The 19,222-nt window shown below is 37.4% G+C and overlaps 3 protein-coding genes across 4 annotated transcripts in view; all 3 read left to right on the forward strand.

Annotated features, from left to right (window-relative positions):
• Positions 1 to 4,189, forward strand: part of lman1 (lectin, mannose-binding, 1) — a 10,962-nt gene extending 6,773 nt beyond the window's left edge. The window contains exons 11-13 of one of the 2 annotated variants that reach the window (XM_017493290.3): positions 2,440 to 2,596; positions 3,263 to 3,381; positions 3,742 to 4,189. In XM_017493290.3, the coding sequence (XP_017348779.1) occupies positions 2,440 to 2,596; positions 3,263 to 3,381; positions 3,742 to 3,778 (313 nt within the window). In that variant the 3' untranslated portion in view covers positions 3,779 to 4,189. The remainder of the gene's footprint in view (positions 1 to 2,439; positions 2,597 to 3,262; positions 3,382 to 3,741) is intronic. The other variant, XM_017493291.3, reaches the window with a different exon arrangement.
• A 3,099-nt stretch (positions 4,190 to 7,288) lies between these two features.
• cplx4a (complexin 4a) lies at positions 7,289 to 12,105 on the forward strand. The gene is made up of 3 exons (XM_017492041.3): positions 7,289 to 8,162; positions 9,109 to 9,196; positions 11,387 to 12,105. The coding sequence occupies exons 1-3, from the start codon at positions 7,999 to 8,001 to the stop codon at positions 11,612 to 11,614; spliced, it is 480 nt and encodes a 159-aa protein (XP_017347530.1). The 5' UTR covers positions 7,289 to 7,998; the 3' UTR covers positions 11,615 to 12,105.
• Positions 12,106 to 15,412: 3,307 nt separating this feature from the next.
• Positions 15,413 to 18,502, forward strand: rx3 (retinal homeobox gene 3). The gene is made up of 3 exons (XM_053687961.1): positions 15,413 to 15,539; positions 17,398 to 17,633; positions 18,076 to 18,502. The coding sequence occupies exons 1-3, from the start codon at positions 15,413 to 15,415 to the stop codon at positions 18,490 to 18,492; spliced, it is 780 nt and encodes a 259-aa protein (XP_053543936.1). The 3' UTR covers positions 18,493 to 18,502.
• The last annotated feature ends 720 nt before the right edge of the window (positions 18,503 to 19,222 follow it).

A 19,222-nucleotide genomic window follows, 5' to 3' on the forward strand; every position in this document is an offset into this window, starting at 1 on the left:
CGTTTATGGGAAGAGTCTCCTCCAGTGTCGGAGCTTTGTAATAGTCAGAGGTATTTATAATAAACGTGAAATAAACACGTGAATGTCTGCAAAAAAAAAAAAGGAAAGAAAAACAATCCTGAAGTGAAATCCAGGACAACGTCGCCGCCGTAAATCTGCGTTAAACCCAGCAGCTGAGGTGTCTGATCTCAGTGAGTAATCCAGCGTTAATCACTTCCTCAAGTGAAATTCTCCTCCACGCACACACTCTGCCCTGAATGATAAACCCCACTGACCCCCCCATTCACTTTTAGTTGCTTTGACCTGCTGTGTTATGCTCATGAGGAGGAGGAGGAGAACCCATTCTCTTCCGTGGCCGATATATTGAGTTCAAATCCCATAATGACTGTTGCTCGTTTTGCTTCTTAGGAAGGGATTTCTACTGCACTATATGACGCAGATCCGTGGTTTCACTGACATTTACGTTGAGATTTTTCAGTCATTTCTATGTAAATTAGTTACAACGCTGCAAATCCATGCAAATGCTCTTCACTTCCCCACTCGCAACTTTAATTCCTACCTGCAGTTAGTTCCTGTTTACTGTTTGATGCACAAACCTGACGTAATGGAAAAATGGAAGAATAATGAAATGAGCTTATAAGGAAGGTGAGTTTAAATACAGTAGCAAGTTTAGTTGGCGTAATTTTGTAAATCTAATCTGATGGGGTAGCTAGTACAAGGCGTAACGTAAATCAAAGAACTGTTTTTCACACTGATGAGGCAGTCCTTCCAGGATTTCACGAGTTTGCGATCGCAGAATCGAATGCAATATTAAGGAAAAGGCTCAGTTTTCCGGGGAGCTTGGCATTTTTCAAAATTACCTCAGATTTTCCGCAGATTCGGGCTGAGACGCGTCACGTGACGTCATCACAACGTAACGAGTGTTCAGCTGTAGCCCTCTTCGATTCACACGTGTCGAACATGAGTACAGCTAAAAGGTCTCGTTTACTAACAAACATCACTGCGTTTTCACCGATTCTAAGAGTTTTCTGCAAATGGAAGTGCACAAAATTCCACCAGTTGCATCGCAAATTTTGGAGGGAGAAAATAAAAAAACAAAACGCAGAAAAATTGAGCGGTTTTCTGGCACAACAATCACAAAAAACTCCTGAACGGACTGATTAACGCGTTGTGTGTTGTACAGTCTCACTCTTAACTACATAACGTAGTAGGTGTTAGTACTCAGTACTCAAGGTGGCGGTTTGCTCTTTTGGGTTAATCCACTTCTTCATATTGTTTGAATTATGTTGCAGATTTATCTCTGATCTTGTACAGATTAGCAAAATAATCTGTAAAGATAAGCTTCGAATGCTGAATTAATCTATTGACCTGAGCATACGTATGATAAAATCGTGCAGTGGAAACAAAAAGGCTTTTGCTTTGTATGTAGGTCACTTAGAACAAATGTAGATGAGACGAAGGGTTTAATGTGTGTCTCAAGGGACGTTTTGGGATCTAATGCTTGTCTGAACATCTGTGAATCAAGTTAGTTCCTGTCCTCAGCTTTAAACTTTTAAGTTACAGCTTTACCTCTGACTGTTACAAAGTGCTGACACTGGAGACTCCTTCCATACATGTTATATAAATGCTTTTATGATGCTTTTATAAGTCCCGTAAAAAAGCTTCCGACCAATCAGAATTCAGCAGGGTTTTTTTAAGCATAAGTGACTTTTCGTGTTTTTTTTTTGTTTGTTTTTTTGTTTTTTAACTGCTTGCATGTTAAATCTTTGAGGGAAATGTACGCTTTTCTTCACGCCTCACTGACAGCCTTGATCTGAAATACACAACCTGTCTCTGACCCTATTCTGATTTGAATGCCATTTTGTGTGAAATTAAACGATGTTAAAGGTAAGCATGTCATCTCTTTATGTCTAATCCTTTTTGTTGTAATTGTGTGCAATATGTTTTAGAAGGAGAACATGGTTTTTGGGGGGATTCATTTAGCTGTCTAATTTAAAGCTGGATTTTGAGAATTATTATTTTTAGTTATGGGTGAAGGATTATGGGATTAGATCAGGGAAAACATGCTGTAATATTTACATGTCATTTACATTTGAAGAATTTCGCTTCACCGTGTTAAGGTTTGAATGTTTTGTTTCAGTGACGGTGCTTGGCCATTAGAGGCGCTGTAAAACCTTTTGCCTTGATTTATCAACTGTATAAAGCACAAACCTTTTACTGAGTAACTTTTTTTGGACTTGGACAAAAATCCTGAAATTAATTTAAACAATACGTTATTAGTAAACTGGTTTAGGAGCCCAAATATTTATTTTGGAGTTTATTAGTGTGTATTCTGTGACACTGAGGTTACTGAGAGAGTGAGTGAATGTGTATCATCTCTGCACAAGGTAAAAATATAAACATATTTAATATTCTCCTGTGTGTGTGTGTGTTTAATAGAAACAGTTTTTCAGTGGTGGTGCAGCAGCTGAGTGCAGCACAGCAGGGAAACGCAGGCGCTTTGGGCACGTACGAGACGATCCAACACTTTAACGACATCAAAGAGCATCTACACGTCGTCAAGAGGAACGTCGAGCACATCATCCAGAGAAACGCGGTGAGCTCACAGTGCACAATATTTCATACACAAAGTCGTAATTATCAAGAAAAAATATTAATGTAGAATAATTAATACAAGATTTGAGAATTTTTCTCTTTAATTTTTGTTTATTTATTTTGCATATTAAGCTGAGACTTGGTTTCAAATATACAATAAAATAAAATATAAAACCAAAAATAATGCATATTTCTGTACGTATTGTACATAAGCACAAGTTAATCTTTAATGAAAAGTGCAATATTAATATGTATAGTGTTAATCATAAAAACATTTATTATTATTATTTACTTTTTAAAAGCAGCTGAAAACTATTTGAACACATTTCAATATACATTGGAAAAGGAAAAAATTATATACATTTGAATATTAATAAAAATAAGCATTTTCATGCATTATAAACATAAACCGATGTAAACCTAATTAAATGCCAATAAAAAATTTTTATTTTTGATAATTTTCCAAAGAATGTACTGGACTAAATTATCTATATTTTTGTTCCATTAAAGCAGAGAAAACCCGAATGTGGCTTTTTCACATGCTGTTCTTGATAAAGTGACGCAAACGACGGCGGTATTCTTGTGTCTGTACATTAAAGATGCTTACGATGTTAATGCCAGTAATTATTTTGCTGTGGTTCGTTTTTGCTCGTGTTTCCCTCCTCAGGCTCCAGCGGAGAAGCAGAAATGTCCCGAGCCGCCTCCTCCACCCTGTCTCTCCACAGCGCACTTCGTCATCTTCGTCGTTGTTCAGACGCTGCTGTTTTTCGGATACGCCGTGTACAAGTGAGTTTCATCTGCGAACAACTTTTAAGAAGAAATAAAAATCCCTCACCACGGCATAGACCAAACTCTCCTGTGTAAACGTTTACTGATTCTGTCTGCTTATTTTCCCTGAAGATCGATCAAATAAACTCTATACAGTATTTTAAAATTTTATTTACTGAACACATTTCAGCCTGTTGTAATTATCCATACTGTATACTCTCCATCCTAATGGATGTGATTGTGATTGAGTTTTTGGTCCAGATTCAGTCATTTTACTGTTATGTTTAATAAATATGAGAAATAAATTCTTCTGTTTTAGTTCATTAAATCTAATAAAAATTCTCTCTCTCCCTCTCTCTGTCTCTCTCTTTCTTTCAGAAGCCAAAAGGAAGCAGCAGCGAAGAAATTCTTTTGATGAACTTTTGCCGAACTCATCACAGTCGTCTAGTTTTGTTGCAAAAACATCATTGTTCTAAGTTATTCTACTTGAAAGCCTGAAGTATTTTTTTAATTTGATCAGAATTGTACAGGGTGTAAATGAGTGATTTTGTTCCCATTCTTGGTTTAAAGTCCCTTAAATCTCATGTATTAATATATTTGATTAGTGTTATGAATTTCTACTTCAGTCTGTATCGCTTCAGGAAACCAACCACTGTCCCTCTGAGACCGTTGTCGTTCTACTGTAGAAACATGATCTTTTATATCAGACGTTGTTTAGAGGGGAAAATGCTGTCTATTCCTGAAGACTTGTAGCCAAACTGCCAAATTATTATTACTTTATTTTTTTTCCTGAGCAATTTACATAAACAGAAATCCAAACCCACAAGAGTGGTCTCGTTATTTAGCGCTGACCTCTGTGACCTTGGCACAGCTATAAAACGCACGTATATTTCTTACATTTTATATTTATATTTTATATCTTTCTACTGAAAAAGTATTTTTAAAGTAAGGAGATATTTAACATTTACGGAAGGAGTCCCCAGTGTCGCGCTTTGCAACAGTCAGACTGTTTTACAGCTGTGTAAATCTTTGTTCTCCGACAGAGGAGTTTACGCTTCTTTGCGTTTATACCTGCTATAACTTAAGCTAAATGTTAAATGTAACTATAAACGGACAAAATGTTTCCCCATATGTTTCCCAATGAAAAATGTTTTAGGATGCTTAAATATACAACAAATCCTTTTTGAGCTTGTGCTCTTTTATCTATTTTTATATATATCTATATATATATATATAATCTCTCAAGCCAAAATGTTTTACTGAACAACAAATGGGTATAGGTTTATATAAAAGTTTAGGTTCTTCTAAAAGCCACATTCTGGTGTTTCTGTGGGGAAAATTGTTGACTTTCTGGTTTTAATAAAACCCCCACCAGCTAGACCCAAGTTGTAACATTTGTGAGACGTGCATGTTGCTTTTCCTGGTCATGAATGGAGAAGAGGTTCCTGTTCAGTGTAAACACTGATCATGCTCACACCCCCTCGTTCTGCTTCTTTCACTCTTACTTTAACACATTGTGTAAACGTAAGGATTAAGAGACACTTTTCGCTGCCTCTGTGACGCTCCCCTTCTCCTCGTCCTTATTAGCTGTGTACGGGATTCACTTAATGATTAAAAACAGCAGAGGTGGAAATCCTCACCACAGGCTTTACAAATACACACTGTAACAACAAATATTTGTTCGAAAGAAGGTTTATTTATATCTGTAGCTTTTTAATCAAGATATCAAAAGAAATTTTATCCGAATTTGGCCTTAAATATGTGGCAATTTGTTCTGAGTTTATTTTTAAACATTAATTTGCTGAAAAAAATCATTGTTTAGAATAGAATGAATTAGAATCGATATTTGTCCACATACCAGATTAGAAGTTGTACCCATGGCAGTTACTGGCGATGAACTAGCTATAAACTATTGTTTTTGTGCATAGTGGATATAAAAAGTTTACACACCCCTGTTCAAATGGCAGGTTTTTTTTTCATGTAAAAAAAATGAAACAACGATAAATCATGTCAGAACCTTTTCTACCTTTATTGCAGAATTTTAACCTGTTAAAGTGAAAAGCAATAAGAATCGTTTTAGGGGAAAATGAAACATAAAAATTGTACAATAACCTGGCTGCATAAGTGTGCACACCCCTAAAGTAATACTCTGTGGAAGCACCTTTAGATTTTTTCACAGCATTCAATCTTTTTGGGTGAGAGTCAGTCAGTTTGGAGCATCCTGACTTAACAATATTTTGCCATTCTTCCTTGTAAAAGTGTTCTAACTCTGTCAGATTGGCTGAGCATCTCCTGTACACAGCCCTCTTCAGGTCACCACACAGATGTTTGATTGGATGTTGATTTAGACCTAGGCTCTGGCTGGGCCGTTCCAAAACCTTGATCTTGTTTCGGTGAAGGCGTTCCTTTGGTGATTCGGAGGTTTGCTTCAGGTCGTTGTCATGCCGAAAAGTGAAATTCCTCTTCGTCTTACGTGTTTTAGCAGAAACCTTAAGGTAGGGATGGTGTTCTTTTGGTGATGTGCTCTGGTTTTTGTGCCAAACATCTTTGGGTATTATGGCCAAAAAGTTCAACCTTGGTCTCACCAGACCAAAGCACATTATTCCACATGATTTTGTAAGGTTTGAGATGTTTTTTTTTTTTATTTGTTTTTTTTATTTAAAAAAAGGTTTCCGTACCCTATAGCCCAGAGATATGACGAATTCAGGATGTTGCTATAATGTCGCTGTAGGCTTCTCGGCAGCCTCCATGAGCAGTTTTCTCCTGATCTTCTCATCAGTTTTAGAGGGACGTCCTGTTTTTAGTAGTGTCAGTGTCATGCCATATTTTCTCCACTTGATTATTCTCTTTAGAGTGTTCCAATACCTTGAAATTTATTTGTAACCCTTTCCTGATTGATATTTTTCAACAGTGAGATCCCGTACCTGCTTTGTAAGCTCTTTGTGGCCCATGGCTTTTCCAGTTGGATATTGAAGATGTCAGGAGAATCCTATAGGATATCCTATAGGACAGCTGGAATTTATTTGGAATTAATCAGTCACTTTAAATGAAGGCAGGTGTACACTAATAGTATTTAACATGAATTTAAATGTGATTGGTTGATTCTGAACACTGTCACGTTCCCAATTATAAAAGGGTGTGTACACTTGTGCAAAGCTTGATATTGGAAGGTATTTTTTTTGTTTGTTTGTTTTTTCCCAAAAAAAAACATTTCTGTTTTTCACTTGATATTTAGCAATTGAACAATATTAGCAATATTGTTTCCTATTCATTATGTAATCTGACTAGCAGGCAGTCTTATTCATGAGAGCCAAAGTAATGAACCAGAAGAAAAAAATATAGTCCAATCTTCAAAATTTAAAGTCGTCTTTTTTTGTTTTGGATGTGTGACATGTCTGTGTGCTTTACTGCTGTTGAAGAGAAAAACCCATGACCATCTGCCAAAGTAGAGCCGTAGTTTAATCCAGATTACAGCCTCCCTCTCTCTCTCTCTCTCTCTCTCTCTCTCTCTCTCTCTCTCTCTCTCTCTCTCTCTCTCTCAATCTCTCTCTCTCTTTTATCAGATTATACAGTGAAAGCAAACACATCTGTCATGTTGTTCCTGCATCAGGTCTCCGAGAACAGCTTCAGTCTGACCAGACTTGAGTATCAGTCGATATCAAAACCCGTCCAATTAATACCTGTTTCTTTGGAAATTAGTAAGCTTAAAAATGTTTTTTTTTTTTTTTTTTTTTTTTTACTGTAACATTTAAATGGCATTTTAAACATTATACAATTATTAAATACTTTCATTGTAAATATAATATAATATAAACTAGAAATATAATCAAATCAATCCTATCAAAAGAAAAAACAGTCACGCCTCTTTATATGTGAACGTTTCCAGCTCCAAAAATAGATTTCTTTTCCAAAACCAGTTCCATGCTTTGCTGTTTGTCACGGTATCTGATATTATCTGATATCCGATCCAATTTTCTTACTGAGTATCAGTTCGGTGGCATCTCTACTATTTATATCTGATGTACAGTACAGTGTACTGTAAACTCCTGGCTTTGAGGTTATGAGTAATGACCTAGCATGATATCCTCTATTTTGTTGCAAGGACTGTTGGAGATTTTAATCTGAATAAAAATGTTCAGGTGGTTCCTGTTACAGGTGCCTTATCCTGATTTCTCTGCCACGTTTCAGGAACTAGGTGAAAGATCTTTGAGCTCTGGAGCTGATCTACATCATGTTTCCTATTCATTATGTAATCTGATTAGCAGGCAGTCTTATTCATGAGAGCCAAAGTAATGAACCAGAAGAAAAAAATATAGTCCAATCCTCAAAATTTAAAGTTGTCTTTTTTTGTTTTGTATGTGTGACATGTCTGTGTGCTTTACTGCTGTTGAAGAGGAAAGACCCATGACCATCTGCCAAAGTAGAGCCGTAGTTTAATCCAGATTACAGCCTCTCTCTCTCTCTCTCTCTCTCTCTCTCTCTCTCTCTCTCTCTCTCTCTCTCTCTCTCTCTCTCACTCATTCCTCACCACTGTCCTTGACAGAAGCTGTTGGGTTAAACAAAGCTCTAAACTCTGCTGGATTGCAGACCTTTCACCAAAAAACAAGGACCTAACACACTCAGACAGAGAGGAAAATGGCGTTTCTCATTAAGAGCATGGTGGGGAACCCGCTGAAAGGGATGGGACTTGGAGGAGGAGAAGAGAAATCCGAAGCAGAAACTCCAAAGGACCCGGCGGCGGCGGCCGGGATGACCCGAGAGGAATATGAGGAGTATCAGAAACAACTGGTGGAGGAGAAGTAGGTCAATATACAGTACTAGTTATCTATATATATCATCAATAAATTGTAATTGTAACTCCAGATGTGATGATGAGATTTAGTAATTATCCTCCATCTCTGCCAAAAACAAAAAAATAATTTCCAGCAAAATGAATCCTCTTTAATCTTGTCTCCAATGTTTCATTACACTATAAAATAACATTCATTTAACACTGTGATGCAAAACTTTATTTTCTGAACGCAGACGTGAAGGTTTTGCTGTCGGTTCGATTATACGATAAACCCTGTAAACACTGTGACATAATTCCATCCTCTCTAATCCTTTCCTCCTGAGCCGAGGCCATGGGTCAGCCATCATGTTACATCCGTTCTGACGTTTAGTAAGGAATAAAACCCACTGTCATGCTGTTACAGGAAAACAATCAACGCCAAGGTGGTGTGATTAAAGAAGCGGAGTTACTGTTAAAGCTCCATAGTTGAATGTTGTGCTATAACATCACGCCACAAAGTCTTTTATTCCTCTTATACAGCGTAACAGCAATCTACTAACGACTACAATGCTTATTTATTTTTTTAAAATGACGCGTCAGACTGTTTATCCGTTTACAGTTAATGTTGTGGTACATCCATGAAACAAGTTCCAGCTCTTACTTACGTTATAGCAGTTATAAACAGTCGTTCCCTCACCAGTCCTCTCTTTTTTCTCTCTTTCCTCACAAAGATGACCAACAAACAAGTTGTGCTCTTTCTGATTGCAACATACGTCTAAAAACTCTCCAGCATCGTACGACTGCTGTGAGAGGCTCTATTGTATAATCTGTCATACAGCACTTATCACACAAAATGAGATTTTATTGCAATCATTTCCTCACAGTAAATGTGCAGTGTAAGATAAGTTCTCACTCACTGTAAATCAGAGTTAAAGCTGATTCAAGATCTGACGTGACCTTGTTGTGACCTTCAGAATGGAGAGAGATGCTGATTTCCTACACAGGAAGGCAGAGAGGGCAAATCTCAGGGTATGTCTTCGGGAGAAATACAGACTGCCAAAGGTAGGAACCATCATGAACACTTCCTGTTTGCTTCGAATGATCTTCTTTCTACTTCCTAGTACCTCTAGCTTCGCCTTGTCGACGTTCGCTCATTCATCATCGCCTACGTAACCATTCAAAACACTGACTAAATGTCTTGTAAAGCTCATAGTTTGTATCTAACAGAATTAAAATATTTAATTACAAAATTATGGGGCACACGGCGGCTTAGTGGTTAGCGTGTTCACCTCACACCTCCAGTGTCGGGGGTTCAATTCCCACCATGGCCCTGTGTGTGCGGAGTTTGCATGTTCTGCCCGTGCTGCGGGGGTTTCCTCCGGGTACTCCAGTTTCCTCCCCCAGTCCAAAGACATGCATGGTAGGCTGATTAGCATGTCCAAAGTGTCCGTAGTGTGTGAACGGGTGCGTGAGTGTGTATGTGATTGTGCCCTGCGATGGATTGGCACCCTGTCCAGGGTGTACCCTGCCTCGTGCCCGATGCTCCCTGGGATAGGCTCCAGGTTTCCCGTGATCCTGAAAAGGATGAAGCGGTATAGAGGATAGATGGATGGATGGATTACAATATTATTCAAATGAAATGTTTTGAATTTTATTTGATCTGTTCTAGTTAAGTTGTGTATGTGTATAGTAAGATGCATACATTCGACCATAAAATTGTGACGCTTAGCGTTCTGTTTTGTTCTTTGTCCAGTTTTTTAAAGGACTTTAAAACTTGCAATTTTGTGTTTTGATGTGGAATCAAACTACAGCCCAGTTTCAAGAAAAACACTAACTCGAGAACCCTATACAATAGAAACACTGCACTGAATTTATGATTTTACACTCAACCTTCATTTAATCTTATATAACAATTATTATATTTAATATTATCAAATTATCCATGTTGAATAAGACCATGGTGCATGTTGACTCCTGTTTGCTGTTTCCTGTGCATGGATTTAGCGTTTCTTTAAAGCTCTAATCCTTTACTGAGGTCAGTGTTCAGAGGAATTACACTATAGATGATCTAAAAAAAAAAAAAGTGCATCCAGGGCCGTGCATTTTTAATTACAGATATAAATATAACCTCACTGACGGTTAACTGTTTTAAAGCTTCTGTCCTTTTTCCACTAAATGTAAAAAATATACAGGATTTAAAGATACAACACACAAGTCCACACACACACACACACACACACACACACACAGTTATTTTGTGTGGCATGTTGAGAAATTTTGGGATCACTAATTTCCCCTTAGGATCAATAAAGTGTAATGATAATAATTACAATAATTGACTTACTGTAGCGTAAAACCCACCTTTCATACATTTCAAGTGCAGTACAAGTGAAAATATCTTAAACATGGACAGATTTACCTAAGCTGATGGAGCTGTAGGTGTGTATCGATGCTGGGAAGCCATGAAACCCATGCAACAAGAAAGAAATAAAGAAAGATCACAATCATTAAAGGAAAAATTCACCCTGAACGACAAGCATTTTACGCTTTATAATGAACATGCAATCTTCAACAGTGTTCGAGATTTATGTTATAATGCAAATCTAAGTGTTGTTTTTTTTTTTGTTGCTTATACCTCTTTCTTTGACACGTTGGTCTATGTTCACGTTGGGTAATAGTTTTCTACATTACCCACAATGCCATTTTCAACCTCTGTGCATTCGAGCTACAAAGTGGGAAACAAACATGGACGCGTCTCCGTGTTCGTCTTTTGTTAGCAACAAGCTAGCCAGCTAACTGTGATGACTGACATACGTAGGCCTATACTTCTCCTGTTGATGCTGTGAGGGGCTATGTTGATTTGACGTCACTTGCTGAACTCAGGGCTCAGGAGACCATCTCGAGGTCCCTATTAGAAATTCCAAGTTTGGTGGAGCTTGCTCTTAGGATTAGCTCTTGCCTCATCTCTACCTAAAGAGAGCGATGCAGCGGCGCTTTAGTGTTTCAGTCTGTCCAGCTTTCTCACCTCCATGTCTGTACAATCTGCGTGAACAGATCTGCTTCTAAAGCTTCGACTGTCATGCTAATATCGCCATCAACACTGTCGCGGTCATCATGTTATAGATCGCGGAATAGCCAAGCCGAGTCTCTGTCATCACTCAGCACAACTGTGTTGTATCGCTGTGCTGCATTCTGGAACTTTTTGATCTTTATCTTATCTTAAATTACCCTTTACCTCCTCCATGTTGTCAGAGCGAGCAGGACGAGAACATGATCCAGATCGCCGGCGATGACGTGGACGTGCCCGAGGAGCTTCTGAAGATGGTTGACGAGGACGCGACGGAGGAGGAGGAGAAAGATTCCATCCTAGGCCAGATACAGAACCTGCAGAACATGGACATGGAGCAGATGAAGGAGAAAGCCACAGCCACGTTTAACGAGATAAAGGGCAAGGCCGAGGAGAAGTGCTGCGTCATGTAACCATCCTGACAAGATGCAACACATGGTGACGAGAGAGAGAGAGAGAGAGAGAGAGAGAGAGAGAGAGAGAGAGAGAGAGAGAGAGAGAGAGAGAGATGAAGAATTACTGTGTTTTACGTTATGTAAAAGCATCTGTTTGAATTGATGAACTTGAACATGAGCAGATGAGATGAATCAGTTGTTTAGAAAAAGAGTACGAGCGGAAATTAATTCATTTATACTTGATCTATTATTTCAACAACAACATAAACTGCACTTGAAACTATTCTTAGTATTATTACAGAGTCACTTCACTACTTTATTCAGTATTTTCAGCAAGGCTGTTTGTGATTGTGTTAGTGAATCTGTTTCTGTGAGTGCTTATGAGAGAGTTTGAACGCTTTATTGAAAAGTAATCAAAGGTTATATATTGGTGTTTGGATTTTTTAAATGTAACTGCATGCTAATTAAACTGGAAGCTACTGTTCTATACTCACTGTATAAAAAGAAGAGTTTGGTTGTGTTTATATTTATATTGATATTTATATTTATATTGATCACATTTGTGTTATAACAGAGGATTATTTCCCGTTTTTCTATGTCCTGGTGGAAAAATGAACAATATACAGTTTTTGTCTCTCACACACTAATTCGTATATGATATATGTCATGGCTGCAGGCTTCCAGGAAGAAGAATTATTGATCCTAATGAAAATGAGTAAATGGGTTTCAGCAGCCTATACTGTGGGATTAGATGAATAATTAGGCCATTATTACTTAATTAACGTAATAAGGCAAGTTAATGTTTTCACCCTTAAATGACACACAACAATTTGACCATACAATAAATAAATAAATAAATAAATAAATAAACTTAATAGTTAATTTTAGCTTATTACTATATATTTGGAACGCAAAATGATTGTCAATAAGGTGGGACAAGGGGAACCTGTCTTTCTGAGTGGGGACATTAAGGTTATTGATATCTTTAACAAATATATATCATATAAAACCACCTTTTTTTTGGTCGTTTTATTATATTTTAGTTTGCAGCTATTATTCTGTGCATGTATTCTTTTAAAATGTATGGACATAGCAAAGGTACTCTATTGGCGGAATGTCCCCACTGTGGACAATTTATTAGAAATTCTGTAAAAAGTTGGATATTTAAAACTTGCTAACTATAGGCTGCTACATCATAACTATGGGAATAACTAAACTAACAGAGCTGTTACTGAACAGAAATTAGGCCATGGGGAAGAGGAAAATGTCCGTCAGGAAGGACTGGGAGGTGTCATGAGGACCAATGTCGCAAAAGAAATGTCACTGTATCAAATCATTCACTTTTCCTTCCATCATTGTCTATTTCTCTCCTTTCACTGCTGAGAAGAAACACTGAGGAGCTGAAGGAGTCTAATGGAGCGTTATGAGCTGGAATAAGGAAATCCAAACAGTTAGAATCAAGCGGGTTTTTGTCCTGATGAAAGCGTTAATCCGCTTTAAACCTGCGCACTGCGGCTCTGCGCCTTTGTTCCGCGTTAATTCCGCGATTCTGCTCCATGTGGAGGAAGTCTCGATTCTTCTAATATAGTGCACCTGAATCACAGGTTACAGGAGTGTAACTAAACCCGTTATTAGGAGCACGGAGGCGGGATTAGTGGCTTTCAGTTTCCTAATTAACCCCTTCATTAAGCGCTTTTGACTGTCCTCTTAAACCACACACACACACACACACACACACACACACAGTGCCGAAATGAAGTGTATTATGAGCTCCAGTTGCTGTATAATAATAAAAAAAAATACAATAAAAATAAATATCACTTGGGCTATGAAACAATAAACAGATTATCAGTGTGTAGGAAAACCATGAAAGGACAGGCTAATTATAATTGGAATAGAAAAAATATACGTCTATACAAAAAAAAAATCCAAAATTAATGACGTGTAAATTTTGATCAAATTATAGCAAGGTATTAATAATGACGTAATGCAGCATAAAATCCTTTAAAATTAAGTTTTAAAAACTTCATTGTATATTGCATTTTTTTTTCTCTTACTTTGGAATTTAGTGTAGGAAGTTTGTAAAGAAATATAAGAGACACTGAGAATGTTAAATAAGGGAGGGGGTTGACTGTAGGCTATATCTCTTCATAAGAGTGCATGAAAAGATTAAAAAGTAGAGGATTAGACCTGCAGTGTGCTGTCTGATTAAACAAATTAAAACAAACTTTTGAACTTTTAAACTAAAATTGTCACCATTTAACATCTCCTTACTTTCATGTGATGTCAGAAATCTCTTCATTTTAATTGCTGTGTTGTTAATTGGAGTAAATACTGCCACACAACCACACACACACACACACAGACACAGACGCATGAGATGTTATCCATTATCCATATGTATACCAGAAATTGGGCAAAAAACATCTAGCCTATCTATTTATTGGATATTATTATCTATTTATTTATTACTTTTAACTGTTATTTTAACTGGTTTTGCAATTTTAACCCACAATGCACTTCATTTTTTCACGGAGATAATGGATTTCACTCTCTTCTTTTCATGATTAAAATGATAATTAATAATATATCATTTCACCTTCTCTTGTTGAGTAAATAGGCTGTAGATTATTATTACAGATAATATTATTATAAAGAGTGTTATTATAGATAATATTATTATAGTGAGTATTATTATAGCTTAATTTCAGGTTAACTGACTAATTTTATTTCTATAACACGAATATTTAAATCATGAGGTGTTGGGCAGTTGTGTGATTTTTTTAACCCCATACACACACACACACACACACACACACACACACACACACACACACACACACACACTTCTTCTTTGAATGTATTTATTTTTATTTATTGAACTGAAACATTGGAGTTCTTAGTACATAATATTTATAGTATTATAGTATATAATTTATATACTTTCATTATTTATAATTATAACTTATAATTTCCCCATATTTACTGTATTTAATATAGAAATATATGTTATTAATAATTATATAACATACAATACAGTAATAATATAATATTATTAGTAGTAGTAGTAATAGCAGCAGCAGCAGTAGTAGTAGTAGTAGTAGTAGAAGTAGACCCAAGTAGTAGTAGTAGTAGTAGTAATGTTTATTTTTGGGAATTGAATTGAATATATCAAAATGGAGTTGAAAGTGTGTTCGAGTCGTCAGTACTAAGGTATTTAGCATTCCCGAAATTTATTTTTCAGGAAGCTTTTGCACGGGAAGCGCTACGCAGCGGTTTTGTCTTCTTGAGACACTAAATGGATTAAAGGATTACCCTGGCTGGATAAACTGGGGGGTAAACTGGGGTGTAAACTGGTTGCGGGGTAAACTTGATGATTGCGGGGGGGTTAGGGGGGGTAATGATTGGGTGATTTGATTGGGGTCGGGGTTTGGGGGTTTGGGGGGCTGGGGGGGGGGGGGGGGGGGGGGGGGTTAAGTTGTTGATGGGAGGAGCTCAGGCAAAAACTGAAGGCCCTGGTCCACCCTGTGATGTGTCCGGGGGTGATGGAGACAGAGGGGGATCCTGCTGAGGAGGTCGGATATAAAAACCCAGGAGAGAAGTGAGAAAGGAGAAACACCTGACACTGGAGTTACTGGAGCAGCTCTCCTCTCCAAACACGGAATTAGACCCAGTTTACACCATTCTCCTGATTGTCCAACTTTCAGCACATCCGATCTTCACTCAGACTTCCATTTGTGGTAGCTTGAAGAAAAGAAGACGCTTTTTGTTTATGAATATTGTTTGTTTTGGTTACTTCCGGGTGTTAAAAATCCAATGCGAATTCTGGGCTCAGAAATGATGGAGGAGCGACTTTTAGGAAATCAGAGCAGAGTTCACAGCATCGAGGCCATTTTAGGCTTCAGAGAGGAGCAGAGCAGTGTGAAGAAGCAGATGATGGACAGTAAGTGACTTTCATTTCACTCCTGCATGTGTACAGAGCGGATGTGTACAGACCATTCCTAAAAAAACAATTAAAAAAACATTTCAAAAAGTGATTTTTAAATGCGAGTGGATCTCTAAGTGCTCCGTGGTGTAAAGCGATTTTATTAGCTTATTCTTGTTCTGTTCTCCGCTTAATAATAGAAAATAACATAAATAAATAGCAATATTATACGTGACCAACCTTAATGTTTTTGGAGAACAGTAAAGACAGGAAGACTTCAGTTGAAGATGTTATTAAATTGGGGGGGGGATTTCACTTTAAATAAAAATAAAATCGTGCAATTTTTTACCTTAACAGAACACTATTATTGCTATTATTATTGTTATTATTATTATTATTATTGTTAGTATTATTATTGTTGTTGTTGTTGTTGTTGTTGTTGTTGTTGTTGTTGTGAAAGTTACGAACCTGACTTAGCCTAAATTATTTAAAAATTATTTTCTAACGTTATCGAGTGCCGTAAATTGGACATAAATACAACATGTTTTGACTTTTATATTTATTTAAACACCATGTGATTTAAGTGCAGTAAAATGTGCACTTAAAAATGCGTTAAAGTTCACATAAGATTTTTTATTTTATTTTATTTTTAATAAATATATAGATAAATATTTATCCAATATTTTTATGTCATGTTGTGAAAGTGAAACAACCCCCCACCCACCCACCAACCCACAATTATCAGTCAGGTGATTAAAATGATCTTAGAAAACATGTTTTTGACTAATATACCTACGTTTAATATTATATATACATACATAATCCTCAGAGATTGCACACAAATACACAAGAATTGTACAAAAATATTTCAGGAAAAAAGGTAATGAAATAATTATTTGATTAATTAAATAATAATGGACAGGAAATGAAGTTGTGAATGTTCATGTATTAGATCACATTTGATGCTGTAATGAAATCGGGAACTGGTTTTAATAACTGTGTCAGTAAAGCATCGCTCACATGTGCAGTGTGTTTAGGCTAATTAAGAAAAATCTTTTTTTCCACTAGTAATGTTTTACAGGTGCATGCTACAGTTTTCGGTGTGTTTTGGGTTCTGTGAGTGCTACAGGTCAAAACTGAAAAGTTCTAACTGCAGTTCATCTATTCAGTTCAATTCAATTTTATTTGTATAGCGCTTTTTACAATAGACATTGTCTCAAAGCAGCTTTACAGAAATATCAACATGGTATACAGATATTAAAGGTGTGAGTTTATCCCAACTGAGCAAGCCACTGAGTGGCGACGGTGGCAAGGAAAAACTCATCTGTACTGCGATCTTAAGGAAATTTGTTTTTTGTTTTTGTTTTTGTTTTTGTTTTTTACACTGTACTGTTTAGGAATTTTATTTGGTTCCCCCAAGACCCTTTCAGCACGGGGTTTGCACCACTGCAGCAGAATTATTATTTTTCTAACAAAAAGACCAAAATAAACTTTCATAAATGAACCTTTTATGGTGAAAAATTCCCACTTTGCGGCTTCAGTAGAACGGTTACAGCACCATCCGCTTTCTACACACCGCCTTCATGGAAATCAGTTTCCCTGCAGAATTCATGATTTTATTATTATACAAATATATATTATAACTTTATAAACAGCTCACAGTGATGCTGGTGACACACACACACACACACACACACACACACACACACACACACACACAGAGAGAGAGGGGACTCTCATTTTTCTACATATATGATAAATCGTCCATATTCAAGATATTATTATTATTATTATTATTATTATTATTATTATTATTATTATTATTACTAGGCTACTACTACACGAGCCTGATTCTAACCTGTCCGCGTGCCCCCAGGTGTCCGATGTGACGTTAGATCCGGCACCCCGGTGAGCCCCGAGTTCCCGGAAGGCGGCGACGGGAAGCTGTCGGACGAAGAGCGCGCAAAGAAGAAGCACAGGCGCAACCGGACCACGTTCACCACGTTCCAGCTGCACGAGCTCGAGCGGGCGTTCGAGAAGTCGCGCTATCCGGACGCGTGCAGCCGAGAGGAGCTCGCCCTCAAGGTCAACCTGCCGGAAGTGCGCGTGCAGGTGAGGCAAAGGATGAGTGAATGGATGGATGGATGGATGGATGGATGGGACGAAAGAAAGAATGTAATAAAGAAAGAGTCAATGATAGATAGATAGGCCTACATTGATAGAGGCAGTGATGATAGAATGAATGAAAGAAAGAAAGAAAGACAAAAACGGATCAAGGATGATAGGCAGATAGATAGTAGGAAAGATAGATAGATAGATAGATAGATAGATAGATAGATAGATAGATAGATAGATAGATAGAAGCAGTGATGATAGAATGAATGAAAGAAAGAAATACAAAAATGGGGCAAGGGTGATTGATAGATACATAGATAGAATGTGTATTCTATGCAATGGTTAAAACCTTTTTATTTTATTTTAATGATTATTTTCTGATTTATCGTTACTTAGGAGACTTGTAGTACCCCGGTGTAATGTGGTGTATTTCTTACAGGTGTGGTTCCAGAACCGTCGTGCTAAATGGCGTCGTCAGGAGAAGTTGGAATTGAGCTCCATCAGCCCTATCAAACTGCAGGACTCGTCCATGCTCTCCTTCAGCAGATCTCCTACTGTAGAACCCTGGATGGCACCGCCATGTGTCTCCTCCTCCACCTCTCCTCTGCACTCCTTCCCACCCTTCCTTACCTCGCCGTCCGGTTACACGCCATCTTTCCTCGGAACACCCACGGTCAGTCATGCTCTGCCCCCAATCGGAGCTCCATGTGCTCCTCCTCCTCCTCCACTTCCCTTCCACTGCTCAGGCTTCATGGACACACTGTCTCTGGAGGAAGCCGACCCTCGTAACTCTAGCATCGCCTCGCTCAGGATGAAGGCCAAGGAGCACATTCAGGCCATAGGGAAGACCTGGTAGAGCCACAGACCCCCACGTAAGAAAAAATGGACTGGTCTTGGAACCGCAAATCAATACTGTGCTTCCTGTAGACAGAGAGAGGAGCAGACGTGAATCTGAAACAGGTCACAAGGTCTCAGTGTACGTGAAGAAGCCCAGGAGTGGGACAGAAGAGACTTTAAAGCCCCAGAATGAACGTGGGTTAGTGACGTGTTCCTATGTCACGACTGTCACATCAGATATGCCAAACAAGCGATAAAATAATCATTAAATCTTCATTTGTAAACGTTTTTATAGCACCTTTTATACAAAAGAAGCAACTCAATGATGAGTGTGCATTAATATTGTACAAATATTAACTTTATTATATATAATTTTATGTTCATTAGAATACATTAATATTAGAATAATATGCATATAATATAATATTTGTAGGAATACATTAACCAAAAAGCTATAAGGAAAAATAAGAAACAAAAATGTTCCAACAAAATCTCACAATTCACACAACTCACCTTGGATGAAAAGTTGATTTGGGTTCTAAAGAACACTTAGAACCCAAATTGTCGCTTTAAGGTTCTATGTGGAACCCTAAAACAGAGTGTTTCTCCATCAGAACCCTTTTATGAAGCTAAAAATCCTTAAATTATCCAATAAACCCTTAAATAACCACCAAAGTAAAGTCCCCACATTTTTGTGTTTGATAAACTACTTCACTGACCTCTGCAAAGGCAGGACAATCTATTTATTC

Source organism: Ictalurus punctatus, chromosome 18 (assembly GCF_001660625.3).
Source record: "Ictalurus punctatus breed USDA103 chromosome 18, Coco_2.0, whole genome shotgun sequence".
Lineage (NCBI taxonomy): Eukaryota > Metazoa > Chordata > Actinopteri > Siluriformes > Ictaluridae > Ictalurus > Ictalurus punctatus.